The following is an 18,755-nucleotide window of genomic DNA, read 5'->3' as shown; positions in this document are numbered from 1 at the left end:
TTGGCGATCAGCCTTCAGAAACCATTTTTGAAGACCAGGGAATTCAGTAGCACTGAATGCTTTGAGGGAGCCACCGTTTCCACTCCCCACCCCATTCTTTCCCTGTTTCAAATTAAGCTTTCAGAGCTCGTGCAACTCACCCCTCCTCCCAATGGACCCTTCCCCCTTGAAATGTTGCTTTGTGTTGCTGAGTACCCCATCACAGGGTGGAATCAGCCTTGCTTTACTGAGAGCACCCTGCCGAAAACACACAACCTTTGTCTCTCTTGGAATGAGTCACATGGCGGGTCAAGGGATTCCTCGGAGCTGGACCCAAATTCCCTGCGCCTCTGAAGGCCACGCTGCCAATCAAGATGAGAAAGCAGCATGCGGTCGCTTCAGGGGAGCACCCCACCCCGACAGCAGCTTCCTGTGGAGCTGCGCAAAATTGGCACTTGGTTTGCAACAGCTGGAAGAGTCGCGGCTGAGGAATTGCGTCAGACTCGTTCCGGCGTGGCTGCACCTTGCCATGGGGGAGCTGCAAAAAGCTCGGGAGCCCTGCGCAAGCTAGGAAGAGAAACTTGCTGAAGCTCAGCGGGTGAGAGTCTGGTCGGGGACTGGATGGGAGACCGCCTTGAAAAAACCCTGTTTGCTGCCTTAGGTTCCACGGCAGAAGAAAGATGGGGAATAAAGGCAATATATATGCTGTGAAAAGCATCGGCACCGGGCAGTGGGGCTTAAAGGCAGCAAGCCAGAATCTAAGAGACTTTATCGATCAAGGGAATGCTGGGATTTTGGCATGCACACCCTCACTTGGCTCAGAAGTCAGCATCTCAAAGCACTGTTGCCGGGAGGGGGGCGGTAAGTGAGAGGCAAGAACTATCAGACCAGTGTGGGACGCATGACGGAAGGAAAACAAGGCTTCGCTGAGATTATGAACGGCCTTTGCCCCCTCACCTCCCGGATGCAGGAAGCAAAAGAAGTAGGGGCTATCACTGAAGATCTTTTGGGTATCCCACATGAGCTAAAAAGGGGCCTGGCAAGTTCTCTTAGAGAAACATTGGATCCTGGACCACAGCTCCCATCTTCCTCAGCCAGCATAGCGGATGGTGAGGGGGTGGGGGGTTGTAGCCCAACAACAACCAAAGACCCAAGGTCAACAGAGTTAGTGCTCTGATTTCCTCCCCAACTAGAAGACACTCGTGGCTACACAAGGAGAAAACAGGAAGCAACAGGAAGCAAGAAGCAAGGCATCACACAGGACATGGAAGAAATTACACAGTATTTTTATGTGAGCCAAGCCAGCAGAGTCTGGCTCTCCTGTAACATCTGCACTGCAAGATTTACAGGACAGATGTGGCTGAGGAGAGTTCACAGCCCAGATCTAGCAGCAGAAGAGTTAGGGAGCAAAACGAAGGGCAGCTTAAGAAGAAAGCAGGAGAAAGGAACCTTCACAGCACCCGAGGAAGTTGTTCAGGTGGGAGAAGGAAGGAAGGAAGGAAGGAAGGAAGGAAGGAAGGAAGGAAGGAAGGAAGGCCTTGCTAAAATGAGCTTCTTGCGAAAGAACAGCCTGTGCACAAGTTATAAAGGAGCCTCTGGAGAAAACTAGCTAGAAATGTGAGGGCTTGCTGAAGTAGATCTTGGGCCTATGCCATAACTATCTCCATAATACAAACACAGGGGTCAGCTAGGGACTGTAGGGAAGAGGAACGCCCTCCTCTGAGTGACAGGGGCAGCTGGAAGTGAGAATAGCAGGTTCCAGAGGCAGAGATCCAAGGCTTCCATAGCAGAGAGCCCGGGTGACACGAAGGGCAGGAGGCTGACCTAGTCAGTGGCTGAATAACAGGAAGGAAGGGATAGCCAAGTTACGACCTTCCAACGGCAGAGGTGACTACCATTAGTTATTGCAAGAAAACCACTTTTGGGGAAGCATTGGTCAGGCCCAGAAAGTTAGAGGAGAAACCTCTTTGTTGAGGACTAGTACAAGCAGCTGGAAAGGAGACGGGAGAGGGCAGCCAGAAAGTGGAATGACATGGAGGGAGATGCAGAATCATGGCATTTGCTAGCTTGCCTGTCGTGCTGCCATCTGGCAGACGAGCAAAGTGGCAGAGGCAGGGAGGAAGGAATGAGGTCAAAAGGGGCAACCTGCTGGAGATCCAGGACTGGAGAGGAACCCAGGAGATAAACACTGTGGTGATCACCCCTCTTCTCCCCAATCCTTCCCCCAATTTTAATCCCACAACTTGATCTGTGAACAGAACCTGGTAGCTATGGAAATCCCACATTGGGCCCTGAGGGCCAATGGGTTGAGGGCAGAAGGACAATACTTCCTAGCAGGGTGGATTTGATTTAAATCAAAATGATTTAAATCACGATTTAAATCATGATTGAAATCACTAGTCCAGGCTTCCTCAAACCCGGCCCTCCAGATGTTTTGAGACTACAATTCCCATCATCCCTGACCAGTGGTCCTGCTAGCGAGGGATCATGGGAGTTGTAGGCCAAAAACATCTGGAGGGCCGAGTTTGAGGAAGCCTGCACTAGTCAGTAAGACTTGATTTAAATCATTTAATATTTACAACCACATGAAGGTTTCATTTTTGGAATAATCAATTATCAGAGTAGTTTTTACAGTTATATAAAAAATTACTGATTTGGTTCTGCTATTAGACATACATAGACAGATAATTATGAAATTATTGTGAGGTTTAATAAGTTAACTGTTTATATTTGGACAATTTTTCTGCTGTATTTTATTGGAAGGAGAAAAAATCGTTTCCTTAATAACAATTTAAACAATTTATTTAACTAAAACAGTAACTATAGCATATGTATCCATGTTAACTGATGTAGTTAAACAAATTCTTCTTTTTTAAAAAAAAAGAAGAAGAAGCTTAGACTGAGTTTTAGCACACATGAAAAACTTAAAACAAATCCTTATTTCCTGATGAATAGCCTTTGGACTATAATGTAACTTAAATAGAAAACTATCTTTAGAAAGATTTTTCCTCCAAAAGCATTTTATTTTAAAACCCCAATTTAAATTTAAAAAATTCCAATTTAAAATTTAAAAATCTGATTTTTTAAAATTTATTTTTAAATCATTGATTTTTATCCACCCTGCTTACCGGCCACCCTTTCCCAGGCTGCCCCAGGCCCTCCATGCCAGTCCTCACCTTGCTCTTCCTGCTGAAGGGCCAGCGCTTCCCCTTGCTCTTTCCCAGCAGGCGGGGGTCCAGGCGACCATCAAGGGTGCCACGGGGGTTGCCAAGGCTGCTGTCTGATGAGGTACGATTGATGGGTTGGCTGAAGTCTTCAAAATCCATGTCTCCTGGCCTCTCAAAGCCCGATTTGTGCAGTTCAATCAGCATCTGGGAATCCTACGGGAGAAGAACATCCTTCTGAGTGACCTGGAGGAACAGAACCACCTCCAGCCCAGTTGTGCTGCTGAGCCAACACAATACAAACGAGATGGGGTTGGGGACACCCATTATCAGTCCTGCTGAGGACCCGAAGAGGATATGGCAGAAATTTTGTGATAGTTTGAGAGTACACTGAGTTTGTGGGATGTAATCCATTGGTACGGTCAAATGCAACACTCCTTATTTCCCTAGAGTGGGCACAAGCAGGGGGACATCCAGCCAGTGTAACTTCCTGTTCCACTGGTCTGGAGCTTCCTCTTCCTGCATGTGGCCATGGCTCTGGCTGACTCTACAAAAGAGCCATGCAGCCATTTTCTCAGTTTGTCTTGTCTCTTATTGCTCTCTTGATGATCTTTTGCTGCTCTCCTGCAGTCATTCTGTTCTATTAATGTAATTTTGCTGTCTGCTGGCTCTCAGCCAGCAGCACGTGAGTTCAGTCTCTCTATGAGACAAACTTACTCTTTCCTTATGTAACTACCAAGTAAAGCCTGCCTTTCACAGATCATATTGTGAACTGAAATGTGAGTAAAAAAAAAAAGTTCGCAAACCGGAACACTTACTTCAGGGTTTGCAGTGTCTGGGTTCCAAGTTGTTTGAGAACCAAGGTATACCTGAAGGAACGTCTTCACCCCCATCACTCAGCCTGGACACTGAGGTCCAGCTCTGAGGGTCTTCTGCTGGTTCACTCACTGCAAAAAGTGAAGTTACAGGGAACCAGGCAGAGGGCCTTTTTGGTAGTGGCGCCTGCCCTGTGGAACACCCTCCCTTCATATGTCAAGGAGATAATGAACTATCCAACTTTTAGAAGACATCTGAAGGCAGCCCTGTATCAGGAAGTTTTTAATGTTTGATGCTTTATTATGTTTTATCTATTTTGTAAGCCGCCCAGAGCAGCTGGGGAAACCCAGCCAGAAGGGCGGGGTATAAATAAATTATTATTATTAATTATTATTATTATTATTATTATTATTATTATTATTATTATTATTATTATTATTATTATTACCACCTATGCATGGACTACAGTGGTTATTTGACAGCACACCAACTTTTCTGCAGTACACAGGGGAAATGTTACAACTTATCTGGGAGGCACTTACGTTCTTCTCATCCACCACATCTGCTGCTGCCTTCATGCCCTCCAGGCACTTCCCAATAATGGGCATAACTTGCTGCTCCGTCTCTGAAAAAACACTGTAGCCTTCCTTGAGGCGCAGTGTCCGCCGCTCGTCCATCTCTTGCAGCTTCTAGGAATGGGGGGAAGGAAGGGAGCAACACACACAAAAGGGACAATCAGAACTTGAGGATTAGAGAGGGAAGGTTCCTCACAGGGAGCTGGGATCCCCTCAGCACCCCCGTCCTACCAGAACCCACATCACCCACAAAACGAAGAGGCCCGTCTGGTTATCAAGCCTCTGTTCCTTGCAGTCAGCAAGGCATGTGGCACTGGGAAGGCTGGTGAAAATTTTAAAATGTCACGATGCCATCTAAAAAATGCCTGTTATAATAGCTGCATGTGGGTTTGTTCTTTTTTTAAAAAATAAACTTTTTAAATTAATTTTCTTTTCTCTCGTTACAAATATACTTATAATATTCAACTTACATAACATCTCTCCCTCCCCCCTTTTGGACTTCCCTCAGCTTCCATTTCTGATTTATTAATCTCATTAGTATATTCTGCTATTTTCTACGAATATCATATTTTCCCTTTTATTACATTATTTGTTCCCTATCCATAAGGTTGTGAATGTTTATTTAAATCCTACCATCAGGTCAATATTCTTTCTTTGTTTCTGCAAATATGATATAAAAGGTTCCCACTCTTTTTCAAAATCCCTACTGTCCTTTTCCCGAAGTCTGTCTGTCGGCTTCGCCAACTCCACATAACTCATCAGTTTTTCTTGCCTGTTCTTCGCATTTGGGTTTGTTCTAATGCAGTAGCATCCAGGCTCAATTTCCCAGTTGTCTCCAGATAAAAAGATTTTAGGTAACGGGACAACAAGGGTGTGAGTGCATTTTCTAGCATTTTCAGGATTATCATCAGTTGATTAAAAACTGGCAAGGATCAATTTTAATCGATGCAGCAATAAACTGCCTTCTTTATTTTCTAAGCTATGTTTTTAAAGTTTTTCTGATGAGGCAGTGGGAAATGAATAAGAAACCCTTTTAAAACCACCTTTCCTTTTTAAGAAGGGTAGCTATGGTTTGTTGTCAGGTTATCTCAAAAAGGCCCTTATTACTGAGGTTCTGGTAGTACACAAATGCAAATTTAAAATTTTAGGTTTTAAAGCAGACGGTTAATCAATTAACAAAAGGATCCCATGCATTCCTTACTCAGACGTTAGTCCCATTCAGCTCAATTTGGAATTTACTCTCAGGTAGGTATGTACACAATTGCAGCCTGAATACTTTGTGTGGCAGCCCTAATAATGTTCAAGGATTTTTTTTAAAAAAAAGCCCACCCCAGGAATGGCACTTGTGAAGTTAGGAAAGGTTATTAACCCACCCACCTTCCTCCATTACCCCCAGAGAGGAGGTTCCTGCTTTCTTTGTCGTGGGATCTTTCCACATTCCCAACCAGCCCCTTTTCCCACAAATGCTAGAAGCCTTCCCCGCAGAACAGAGATTAACAAGGCTGCAGTGGCCCAAGGTGAACTTCCTGACGAAGACATGTGTTATAGGTCTCCAATGACCTCCACTGCCAAGTTATTTTCTTCTGGGGGAAGGCTGAGAGCCTATCCAATATCTGAAGTCAGACAGAGAGAAAATATTCCACGAGGAGGAGCCACAAAAAGAGTTGCTCTAGGAGAAGCTCTAGTTTTATGGAACTCCCTTTTCTGAAAGTTCCATGGCGCTTGCTTCATTTTAGGTGACCTGAGGCAGGTCTATCTTTTCCTCCAGCTTTTAGCAATCCTTGTCGTTCGCTGGTCCCAATCTGCTGCTGCTGGACAGCTAGTTTTTAGAGCTGTTACGTTTACCCCTTGTTGCAGGGATGGAAAGATCAGAGTGTGTTTCTGGTTCATGCTAGTTTCACACGTGTTTGTTCTTAAGTATGTTCTGCCCTGTTTCCACATCAGTATGTGATTAAAAAACAACAACAAAACCCTGCATTAAAATTTGCATTTTGTTATTTCCCCCATGACCTGCCACAAATATGCTTTTGGGATGCATTTAAAACTTATACATGCATTTTGTTATGTTTCTTTGAGCAGAGAACTGTATCGCAAAATTTTGAGAAGGGCAGAAGGATGATTGCATTCTGATCTGTGTATTAGTGCGGAACTGCAAATCAGCTCGGTTCACGTAGAAGAATCGCTAGATGGTTGATTTTTATAGAGCAAGGTTTATTTTAAAATGCTGTTCTACGGCTTTTTATTGTTTGTTGAGGGCTACTTTGAAGGACGGCTTAGGGTAAAGGGAGTTGCAGAAAACTCTAAACTAAAATGTTAGGAAGTTGCTTAGAGAGACTTGCATTGAAGATTTGTGGCATCTCCAAAAAGTAGAACTGGCTCTGATTGTGGTTAAACTTCTGCAGATATGAAGCATATTCATTCTTGCTCTCCTCAGCCATATGACTCCTCAGGTTTGCCTGCTGCTTCGCCTGGAGAAGGTAAGGGGAAATGGATCAGCAGAAATACTTTGGTTACAGTCAGCTCTACAGCAGAGGTGGGGAATCTGTGGCCCTTCCAGGCGCTGAGGGAATCCAATTCCTACCAGCCCCAGCTAACATGGCCAGTGCTCAGGGATCAAGGGAGCCCAGCAAATTTTAGGGGGAACCAAGGTTCCCTGCCCCTGGGCTTAGTAAGTCATCCAAACCTAGGCTTGTGGGTTTAGCTCTCCCAAACAAACCACAAGATGTAAACCGTAGGACTGTCTTGCAGACTGTCTCGCCAGAGTGGTGCCTGCTCCTGTTTCAGGGAACCAGGCAGAGGGCCTTCTCGGTAGTGGCACCTGCCCTGTGGAATGCCCTCTCACCAGATGTCAAGGAAATAAACAACTATCTGACTGGTTCCCCGTAACTTTGCTTCTTGCAGTGAGGGAACCGCCAGAAGGCCCTCGGCGCTGGACTGAACGATGGGGGTGGAGATGCTCCTTCAGATATACTGGGCCAAGGCCATTTAGGGCTTTAAAGGTCAGCACCAACACTTTGAATTGTGCTCGGAAACGTACTGGGAGCCAATGGAGATCTCTCAGGACCGGTGTTATGTGGTCCCGGCAGCCACTCCCAGTCACCAGTCTAGCTGCAGCATTCTGGATTAGTTGTAGTTTCCGGGTCACCTTCAAAGGTAGCCCCACATAGAGTGCATTGCAGTAGTCCAAGCGGGAGATAACTAGAGCATGCACCACTCTGATGAGACAGTCTGCAGGCAGGTAGGGTCTCAGCTGGTGTATCAGATGAAGCTGGTAAACAGTTGCCCTGGACACAGAAACGACCTGCACCTCCATGGACAGCTGTGAGTCCAAAATGACTCCCAGGCTGCACACCTGGTCATTCAGAGGCACAGTTACCCCATTCAGGACCAGGGAGTCCTCCATACCCACCCGCCCACTATCCCCCCAAAAGATGATGTCTTGGCTTTAATGGCTAACGGGAGAAAGAAGCTGTGGTTTGCTTAGAAAGCTTTCATAAGCAAAAGCAAGGGGTAGGTGGTCAGTTATGGGGCACAAGCAAACAAGGGACTCAGGAGATCCGTCATGACTTCCATTGCAGAAGAACTCTGATACCCTCCTAAACATTATTAGGGATGGGGAGCAGTGGCACACTCCTATTCAAAAGCACTGACCTTCTCCACATCTGCCTTGGTAGCATTGATGTCCTGGTCCAGTTTCTCGGCAGTCAGCACAGCTTTCTCAGCCTCTCGGCAGTCTCGCTCAAACTTGCGTTTGCTCTGCGGTTAAGAGAGAGAGTCTTTGAGAGTGAGGGATGACCACAACAGCAAGCCTAACGAAAGGCTACATCCATTTGGATGCAAAGCGTTAGATGCTGCCATATCTCTCTTGCAGGGATACTGACACGAGCATCACTCGCACTTGGGTGATGAGATCTCTTGGTTTCACAGGCAGGATTATATCACACCACCTGTTAAGTGCTCCCGTTTTGTTTGCCCCATTCTGGGCTTTCAAATAAAAGCTGGAAATGGGAGGAGGGGTTAACAGATTGTTATGTATAATGGGCTTTCAAAACAAGGTGCAGTACAATCAATAACACTAAAAAAGACTCTGGCTGCAGGCTTACAATTAAGTGACACATGCAAACATTTACTGGAAAAGGAGTGGGTGGAAAGGCTGTTTGTGTACACGGTCTATGGAGCTACTTTCAAAGCTTGCTGAGGCTTTGAAAGAAGCTACTAAAAAAGTGAGCTCACCTTTTATTTGGGGGTGGGGGGACAGACGGCATAATTTATTGGGGTGGGGGTAATTCAGGTACAATTGATTGTACCCCAGTGGACAGGGAGGGGAGAGGTGGAGAATGGACAGGGGGCCTTTCCCAGTTTAGACAGCAAGAACTTCACTGAAGTTCACCAACTGGAAGGCCACTTAAGATTTGTCTTTCCAGACTGTCTCCACGTTCAAGGTTATGCTTAAGGCAGGGCTCAAAATTCAGCCCACTGAATAGTCTAAACTGGGCTCTAAAGTAAAACAAAGCCCACAAACAATTCCCCCCACTAATTAATGTGGGGAAAAGTAAACACAACAATGTGTTTGTGCCTTGTAGAACATAGGAAGGTGAATCACAATGGAGGCACTGTATAGCCAAAATAGAGAAGGCAGGAACTGACTTTGGCAAGTGCATGCACACTCACGTGTAAAAACTGAGTGTGCCTGCGTGTGAATGTATGCAGGAAGGACATTCAATGTATGCAAGGTCTTATAATATGATTTTTTTCTGCTTTAAGGGAAACTTGAGCAAGTATACTATTTCTTTTTGAGAAATGCATGCACACCCCTACAAAGGGCTCTTGAAAAACATTTACAGGTTGACAAGAGATCCCTGTGGTCTTCCAAGGTTTCAGTCTTGGCTCATTTGCACATCATTCTATTGCACCTTCTTTGAAATCTTCTCTTAAAACTCTTCATGCAACAATAACAAAGTGCTAGCGACAATGCCAGAGATGGGTTCAGTTTTGTTTCTGGGGAGTTTGCGCCTCTGTTGCTCATAAAGATTTGTTCTTGCATAGCCCAAGCTAGGATCTCCCTGCCCCGCCCCCCGATGATTTACAAAAGTTGAGAAGTTCTTGGAGACTTCCAAAGGTAACACAGGAGATTCTATGGTTGATGCCATAATAAAGCCAGTGCCACAGCTTGTGCATTCCCCTCTCTCTTTCCATGTGCATTGGATTCTGTCCTCTTCCTTGCTTTCCTCCATCTGTCATCCCCAAATTTAATTTTGAAAAAAGGACAGAGGAAACATTCTTGGTGGAAAAAAATGATGTTTCCATTCACTAAATGTTTGGAGAATTCTAAAGGGATCAATGACCCCTCCACAGCTGTGTTCCTGCTGCGAACACTGGCCAAATCCACAGAAGTTGTTTTAGGTCTTCCGAGCATATGAGCCTCGGACTCTGCACACCGCATGTAGAGCAAGGCTGAAGATGAAAACAACTCACATTTTCAAGTTGCTTGAAGGAGTTCTCCAGCTGCTGCTGAGCCCTTCGGCCTTCTTGCAAGTGCTGGAGAAGGAGAAAGTTTACCGAATGAAAGCCTTTGTTATAGAAGTGTCATGATGCTTCTGCCAGAACCCAAACAGTTCTGTCAATCATTTTCAAATGATGACGGAAGTACCTCAGAAAGAGCAAAAGGCCACCTGCTACTACCAAAAGAGTCTTCTTGCACCTACCTGCTACCCGATCTACCTAATTCTTCCCATCTTTTCACCAGAACACTACAACCCTAAGAAAACTTACTGAAGAAATGGGCCCCCAAACAGGTCCAAGTCCTTACTCTCTACAATCTGAAAAAGAGTGTTTTGGGACAGAGTGGGATGGGCTTCAAAGGAGATGTCTCAGCTTGAAAAACCAGAACTACTCATAATTCAAGGTTACTTCCTAATCAGGTACTCTAGTCCCACTGTGCTGAAGTCATGCAGACTGCTCCATAGAACTTAATTTTGAAAAGTCATACAGAAATACTGCAATAAATAAAAACAGACTTAAACACACACGCTGTAGAGAGCACAGTGGCTACAATATTTTCAAATCCTGAATCTATTGCTAGCCCTCCTCTCCAAAACCTGCCTAATTTTAACATTATCCTAGTTCCCAACCCTCAGTGACTCAAAAGTCAACACTGCTGATGGAGAATTTAGCGACAAGAAGGTGATATTTTTAGTGTCCCCTTTTTGTTATGTTATTCAAATTGATTTTGTTGTTGTTTTATTTTATTTTATTGGGCTTTTTCTGTTAGCAAACACTCTCCTGATGGAAGAGTGACAGATGAACCAAAATTGGATGTGGTTGTTTTTTTTAAGGGGGGTGCTTTACAATAAGGCATGGTGCACTCAGCACTCAAAAACAGTTTTTGAAAGCAGTTTGCCACGCAGCATGCAGTGGCTGCTACTCAAACTAAGAACAGATCTACAGCCCTCTTGGGCTTACAGAACTGAGTTTCACAGTTCTCTGGATCTTGGCCATCGTAAGTAAGTACATAAAAAATCTCCACGCCAATGCCAGCAGCCACCAGGAACATCTGGAAGTAGCATGGAAGCTCTCCCCAGATGATGCAGATGGTTAAGCGAGCACAAAGGCAAAAAGGCCAGGGACAATATGCCTTCAACTCCTGCTGAACAAGTAGCAAGAGAGCCAGGGGAGCACAAAATAGGACCCCTTCAGGACCCCTGGGCAGCAGAATCAGAACCTGATTTGGTCCCCCAGTTGACCACTATGCAGAGTTTCTTGACACTACAAAGGCAGGGGAGCACCTTACCGACTTCCTCTCCTGTTTGAGCTCCTGCGAGTACTTGGCAACCTCCACACAGATCCGCGTTAGAAGGTTCTCAGCTACCAGCTCACGCTGGCCTGCAAAGTCGTTCAGCTCCTTCACCACCTGAAGGAAGGCCTGATATTGGCAGAACCTGAAAAGAAGAGGAAAGGCAGGAAGGTTGTGCCCAGCAGCAGAGAATGAATGAATGAATGAATGAATGAATGAATGAATGAATGAATCTTTATTTGCATCAGCCATCGGCCATAGCAATAAAACAACAATGCAATATACAAAGAATAGAAATAAAAGTCAATTATATAAAATACATTTTGGGGTTTTGACTCAATAGTCAAATGGCTCATCTTATTCTGATTGCAACCTTTGCTGTCACCTGCTCATCTTGATCTGCCAAGATCAAGTAGTGGCAGTGGTTGGGCGACCCGGAATGGACAATAAAAGAGGGGTGATAATCTCAGGACTGCCATCGCCATAGGGACATAAGTGTTTTTCAGTTCGAAAGCATGCCAGTGCAAGTAGATAAATAGGTACTGCTGTGGCAGGAAGGTAAATGGCGTTTCTGTACACTCTGGCTACCGGCACGGTGTCCCATTGCACCAGAAGCGGTTTAGTCCTGCTGGCCACATGACCCGGAAAGCTGTCTGTGGACAAACACCGGCTCCCTTGGCCTGAAAGCGAGATGAGCGCTGCAACCCCATAGTCACCTTTGACTGGACTCAACTGCCCAGGGGTCCTTTACCTTTTTTACTGCCACCCTGAATGACTGCTTGGGTGGTTGGCCCTGCAAAGGGCCCAGGGCTTGCTAGCACAAAAGTCTGTGAACCACTGACCTAAGTTTTTGTGGTCAGAGTACTTTTGCCGCAAAAATGTGTAGCACTGAGTAGGAATATCTCATGCATCGCTGCAGCTAAACATGCACTTGACACAATACATACTTTGATTCTGGGTCTTCTCGCGTAGTCCTCTTGGGAAGATGCTTCTTCACAAGATTCCTATAAATGAGAGCGAAAATGAGCTAGCCAAAGGCATTTTGCTGCCTGAAGATGAGCTCCCGTTGTGCCCCCACCCTCCCCATGCCTCCTTATATCATTCAGACATCAAACTCCTGCCTTCATCTGTTGGCTGACATCCTGTCACCTTGTTTCATTTTGCTGCACCGTAGGGCTAACAAATCAAACAGCAGCCAGGTAAAAAATTGGACAGCTTCGATATTAGGCCTATAAGATTCAGCTGCAGTCATGTGTAGATGGAAGTGCTGATAACTGGCACAGATGAACATCCCAGAGATAATTCTTATCAAATGTGACAGGTTTAAATAAGCTGGTAATGTTTTATACAACAATTTCCCATGAATGCTGGATATTTAGCGAATATTTTATCCTCCTTATCTTTTCTAAAGTGTGCATTTGGGATCTTTGGTCACATCAATCTTTTGTTTTCAAAAGTAGGCTCCCCTCCCCCAATTCCAAATAATTTTTCTTCAAATATTAGAAATACACAGCAGAATTGGCAAGACCCACAACAGGAGCTTGAAATAGGGAGAAAATCAAGCCTGCTGCCCAGGACTGACCTGAAGGGTCCTGCCCTGCCTCTCTCCCCCTGGCTTGGGGCAAGGCCTGACAGGCTCCATAAAGACCTGCTGCCACTGCTGCTGCTGGTGGGCAGAGAGGGCTCCGTTTTTGTTTTTTAAATGGCTTTTACTTTTTATCTATGTCATTTTAAATTGTGATTGATACTACTGCCATATTCTTAGTTTTAGATTTTATGACTTATGTGGAAATTGTTTTCCATTTGGTTGGGTACTTTTTGATGTGTTTTATTTATTGCTTGTGACTTTTGTTACGTTGGTAATTATGTAAATATTGTCATGTTGTAAGCCGCCTTGAGCATTGTTTTAACTATGGAAAGACAGCATACAAATAAAATAATGATGATGATGAAGTTGGGATGCATTTTAAAATAAGGAAAGTTGAGCCACTTTTATGTGGAACTGGATTTTCTTACAAAGCTAGACAGAAGACTGAAGTAAATAATAATTAACTTCCAGCCTGGGAAAAAAGATATATATGCTGTACCAAAAGGACGGAAAGGACCTCTCTGGCTCTAACAGGGAAATGTTCCCTTTGGCGCAGTGTCCATGTTGTTCCATAAGTCAAGTAAACTCTTTTCTAATGCCTGCAGGACCAAACAAGGACCACCTGATTTAGCCAGGTAACTTCCAGAGTGGATTTTCACTGTGTGCTGTACAAGGGGCTGCCCTCGAAGATGATTCAGAAACCTCGGTTGGTCCAAAAAGCAGCTGCAGACAGATGAACTGGCTGGAGTTCCATTGAGATCTCATACAGCCCCTGTTCTGAAACAAATGCACTGGTTGCCAGTTCATTTCTGAGCCCAACTGAAGGTGCTCACCTTCGTGTTTAAAGCCCTAAACAACTCAGACTCCAAATACCTGAAATAATAATAATAAATAATAATAATAATAATAATAATAATAATAATAATATATTTGTACCCTGCCCATGTGGCTGGGCTTCCCCAGCCACTCTGGGAGGCTTCCAACAAAGATTAAAAATACATTAAAATGTTGCACATTAAAAACTTCCCTGAACAGGGCTGCCTTCAGATGTCTTCTAAATGTCAGGTAGTTGTTTATCTCTTTGATATCTGGTGAGAGGGCATTCCACAGGGTGGGCGCCACTACCGAGAAGGCCCTCTGCCTGGTTCCCTGTAAATGGCTTCTCACAGTGAGGGAACCGTCATAAGGCCCTCGGCACTGGACCTCAGTGTCCGGGCAGAACGATGGGGGTGGAGACGCTCCTTCAGATATACTGGGCCGAGGCCATTTAGGGCTTTAAAGGTCAACACCAACACTTTGAATTGTGATTGGAAACTTACGGGGAGCCATTGAAAGGCTGCCTCCTGTCCCACAGAGCCTCTCAGGTGGTCAGATCAGCAGGGGCCTCCCTCTTGGTGGTTCCTCTGCCCTCAGAGCCTCGGGCATGGGGTGGCCAGGGAGAAGGCATTCTCTCTGGGGACCCTAAGCTGCTTCCCCACAGAGTTGCGCCTCGTAGTTTCATTATACGGCTCAGCCAAGGGAACAGGCTTCACTAGGCTCAGCTGTAGCTTTCAAGCAAGCTTCAGAAGAGGGGCAACAGGAGGAGAGCAAGCACTGTACTTGCTCTGCAGACGCTTTGTTTAGTTATTTCCTGTGGTTTTGGCAAACGGTGCGTGAAGTGGTGGCAGGAGGCTGAGGTATAAAGGAGCCCGCAGTTGATGGACTTTGTGCCTTTCTGAATTTTTTTGCAATTCTAGGGCTCAAGAGAAGAGGAGAAACCCTTTTAAGGGAAAGGAGCCAAATGAGTAATTCTTGACTCTAAAAGGAGTAAAACCCGTGGAAAAGGACGGGTGGGGGGTGGGGAGCAGAGGTGGGACGAGAACAGACTAACCAACTCGGTTATTGGAGGAAGAGGAGGAGGGGAAAGCAAAGCAGCCAACTTTTGTGCTGCTGCTGTCCAGTTCAATCACCTCGGAGGACTCTGTTCCCAATTCCAAGTTTGCCTGGTCATCCAGACCGGCAGACTGGGTGGTGGTGGTGGTGGTAGGAATGAGTGTCACAGAATCCAGCCAAAGAGCAAAGGGACTTGGATGGCCCCTGAAGTACTGAGTCAGCCAGAAATTCAACACTCTTTTGGGTCTTCCTGGACAAGCGGCTCCGTCCAAAGCGAGTCTTTGGCTCTGCTTCAGGGACAGCTGGAACAAGTGGCTGGGAAGGAGACAGCTTTAAGAAGCGCAGGGACAGAGGGCAAGAGAGAAAAGAGACTGGGTCTCAAAGGCTGGACAAAGCTGCTTGGGAACTCGGCTGGACCAGTGAATCATGGGGAGAGGGGTAGGGGAGGAGAGAGAGAGAATGAATAAAAACAGAGCAGATGCTGGAAATGAAACTGTAAGCCTCAATTAAGAACTGTTTTGCTGGCTCTGACCAAAAGGTCCATTTAATCCAGCATCCTGCATCCAGTGGGTGCTCACAAGTGGGAGATGAAAGGAGAACCCCTTTTCTGTTTATCCCCAACATTTAGTATTTGGAGGAGCAGTGCCTACAAGCATTGGGGGGCAGGATGGGGGAAAAAGGAGAATTAGATCAATTCACAAGGACGGGTTTAATAAGAGATGATGGCAATTACAGTGGTACCTTGGTTCTCGAACGGCTTGGCTCCCGAACAAATCGGCTCCAGAATGCCACAAACCCGGAAGTAAGTGTTCTGGTTTGCAAATGTTTTTCAGAAGCCGAACATCCGACACGGCTTCCACTTGAGTGCAGGAAGCTCCTGCAGCCAATTGGAAACCGTGCCTTGGTTTTTGAACGGTTTCAGGAGTCAGATGGACTCCAGGAATGGATTAGGTTCAAGAACCAAGTTGTCACTGTGTTGTTCTTGTCGTTGTTTTATTGAATCTAAAATAGTGGCCATCACTACATCCTGTGGCAGTTCCACAATTATTCACAGTGTGAAGAACTTCATTGTTCTGTCCATCATAAACCGAATGAAAAATCAACTTGATTCTAACCAAGTATCTTGAGAAGGGGAGAAAAAAGTCACTCCATCCACTCTCTCTACACTATTCCAGAATCTATCAAGCACCTCAGGAGCAAGTTTTTAAACCTCGCTCTCCCTGACAAACTGCTATTCTCCAACACCAAGCATAAGCAATGGTCAGTTAGCGATGTATCCCTTCCCCTTCCCCTCCCCATGGCCCGTCCCAAGCTTTGCCATTCCCTACCAGGCTCAGCCGTCCTTGTAATAACCCAGGCATAATACCTACCTCAGCTGCTTTGCATACGCCTGCTCGATCTCGGTCCGCTCTTTCACAAACTTGACGTATTTGTCCATCAGGTCCAGGCCCCATTGAGTGTGGCGCTCAATTGTGTCAAATTGATCCTAAAGGGGAAGAGAGAAGGCAAGACGTTACCAAACAACATCGAAAGCAAGTGTTGTGCTGGCCCCAAAAGGCGGAACCAAACACGCATTTAGATGGTAAAAAACACGTCTGGATTGAACCACTTTCAGCAGCAGCTGAGGATTCGCACACAAAGTTCTCTGCAGCTGGAAAACTACCAGGTCAAGGATAGAACCTTTCCCAACAGAGCCACTGAAGTGTGTTGGCTCCTCTGTCAGACTAGGAGCTGTGAGTCCAGGTTTCAAATCTCTACTCAGACATGATGCTGACTGAGTGGCTTTGGGTCTTTCATCATTTTTCTACCTACCCGACTTCATCGGTTTGTTGCAACGCTGCAGGGCGCAAGTGGGGAACCACGTCTGTCACCTTGAGCTCCTTGGAGTAAAAAGCGAGGTACAGTGGACCCTCGAGTTATGTACCACTCTGGATACGTAACTTTCGGGTTGCGAACGTGGCAAACCCAGAAGTATATACTTCCGGGTTTCGTCATGCGCAGAAGTGCTCTATTGTGCCGCACGCATGCGCAGAAGCAGCGCCTCCAGTTACGGACTTTCCAGGTTAAGTACAGACCTCTGGAACGAATTTAATTCGTATCCAGAGGGTCCACTGTATAAAGGTAACAAGAAGTTAGCTTTCTATGCAAATTAACTTTTTTTTGGTGAAGAAGGGGGAAAATATCGGCCATGCAAGCCCCTACCCACTGTCTGAAATGACGCAGCCCAGACACACACTAACCAACTCAGAAAGCGCTAGGTTAAACGGCGCAGAGCCTGTCAGGGCAGGAAGGAAGAGATGCGTACTTAGGGATTGCATAACAGCAACAAGGCTTATCTGCCATACACTGATCTATCCATTTGGCTCAGTGCCTAAATTTCAACAGGTAAATGAGCTTGCAGGTGTAGGCCTGTCCGTTATGAGGTGCCAGTCATGTAGCTCTGCCCAGATGCCCACATGAGTGTGTCCCCTTGCCAGCCTTACTCATAGGTCTAACCCAGGCATAGGCAAACTCGGCCCTCCAGATGTTCTGGGACTACAACTCCCATCATCCCTGACCACTGGTCCTGTTAGCTAGGGATGATGGGAGTTGTAGTCCCAAAAACATATGGAGGGCTGAGTTTGCCAGTGCCTGGTCTAACCCATAACATTTTGGAGTCTGGAAGTAGAAACTGCCCCCTTCCCCTCCACACACACTAACACAAGGCAAAATCCACCAGGAATCTCCCCTGTACAAGACCCATTGAAAGCAGACAAAAAAGGAGAACTGGAGCACATCTTTCTATCTCCCAGATGCCCGGGGTTCTGCATAGTTAAGGAGTTAGTGATAGAAACTGTGATAGAAAAGCTATCACAGTTTGATATGGTTTTTGGGACCTGTGGGCACCAAAACAGAATGTCTAGTCGCCATTTTTTGGGGGGCGGGGCGGTTGGCAACACTTTTTATTTATTATTTTGATAAGCAGGAACTAATACGCCATTCCAATGACATATTGTTAATATCACATTTTTAACAGAAATTGTTAATATATGTTTAATTTGGTGTTGACAATAAAAAATATTGGTACCATACTTCAGTTTTCAAAAATTCTATTCTTTATTGTTAAACTCATTAACATATTTGTCTACCCTTAACATATACAGTTGTACCTTGGTTCTTGAACGTAATCTGTCCATTCGATTTCCAAAACGTTTGAAAACCAAGGTGTGGCTTCCGAAAAACGTTCGAAAACCGGAACACTTCCGGGTTTTTGCCGTTCGGGAGTCAAAATGCACAAGTACCAAGCCATTCAAGAATCAAGGTACAACTGTACTTCGAGGCTTCAAAGCACATATATTTCAGTAAACCTTGAGTGTCAGCCAGGCACAAAAAAAATGGCACCCAGACTTTTTGAGGTGCTCGCAAATGGAGAATCTTCAGGCATGAAATGCGCCTGTCGCCCTGCTAATTTCGAACCCTGATAAGCAGAGTCTGTCTCCTCACTCAATGTGCAACTACTAACCACCAGATCTACTGAGAATATCGACCTCTTGGATCCTTGCCAGTATTTCTTTATGTTCGCAACAGATATGAGAAATGTATCTGAGTGCAAGAAGGGAAACATATGAGTCAGGGCAGTACACTCCCCTTGACACAACAATCTCCATAACAGTGGGAGAAAGGGACCACCCAAGGACATGTGGCTGAGTTTACAAAACAAAAGGTACAGGAAGGTATTACACAGGAGAAAAGACACAGAGAAGGGTAATCCTCTGCTTTTCTCAAAAAAGGCAGCTTCTAATCATATTCTTAAGGGACACGGGTGGCGCTGTGGGTTAAACCACTGAACCTAGGACTTGCTGATCAGAAGGTCGGCAGTTCGAATCCCCGCAATGGGGTGAGCTCTCGTGCTCTGTCCCTGCTCCTGCCAACCTAGCAGTTCGAAAGCACATCAAAGTGCAAATAGATAAATAGGTACTGCTCCGGCG

General features: G+C 45.6%; 1 protein-coding gene across 2 annotated transcripts in view; it reads right to left on the bottom strand.

The window, feature by feature from the left end:
- The window catches only part of TRIP10 (thyroid hormone receptor interactor 10), an 88,394-nt gene that overhangs the window by 15,309 nt on the left and 54,330 nt on the right, over positions 1 to 18,755 (bottom strand). For both annotated transcript variants that reach the window (XM_081175866.1, XM_081175867.1), the window contains exons 2-9: positions 16,158 to 16,273; positions 12,275 to 12,331; positions 11,325 to 11,472; positions 10,010 to 10,072; positions 8,186 to 8,290; positions 6,874 to 7,002; positions 4,502 to 4,648; positions 3,156 to 3,359 (exon numbers count right to left, since the gene is read on the bottom strand). In XM_081175866.1, the coding sequence (XP_081031992.1) occupies positions 3,156 to 3,359; positions 4,502 to 4,648; positions 6,874 to 7,002; positions 8,186 to 8,290; positions 10,010 to 10,072; positions 11,325 to 11,472; positions 12,275 to 12,331; positions 16,158 to 16,273 (969 nt within the window). The remainder of the gene's footprint in view (positions 1 to 3,155; positions 3,360 to 4,501; positions 4,649 to 6,873; positions 7,003 to 8,185; positions 8,291 to 10,009; positions 10,073 to 11,324; positions 11,473 to 12,274; positions 12,332 to 16,157; positions 16,274 to 18,755) is intronic.

This window comes from Podarcis bocagei (genome assembly GCF_964188305.1).
Source record: "Podarcis bocagei genome assembly, chromosome: 17".
NCBI lineage: Eukaryota > Metazoa > Chordata > Lepidosauria > Squamata > Lacertidae > Podarcis > Podarcis bocagei.
The sequence above is the reverse complement of the archived record's forward strand: the minus strand, read 5'-3'. Positions and strand labels throughout refer to the sequence as shown.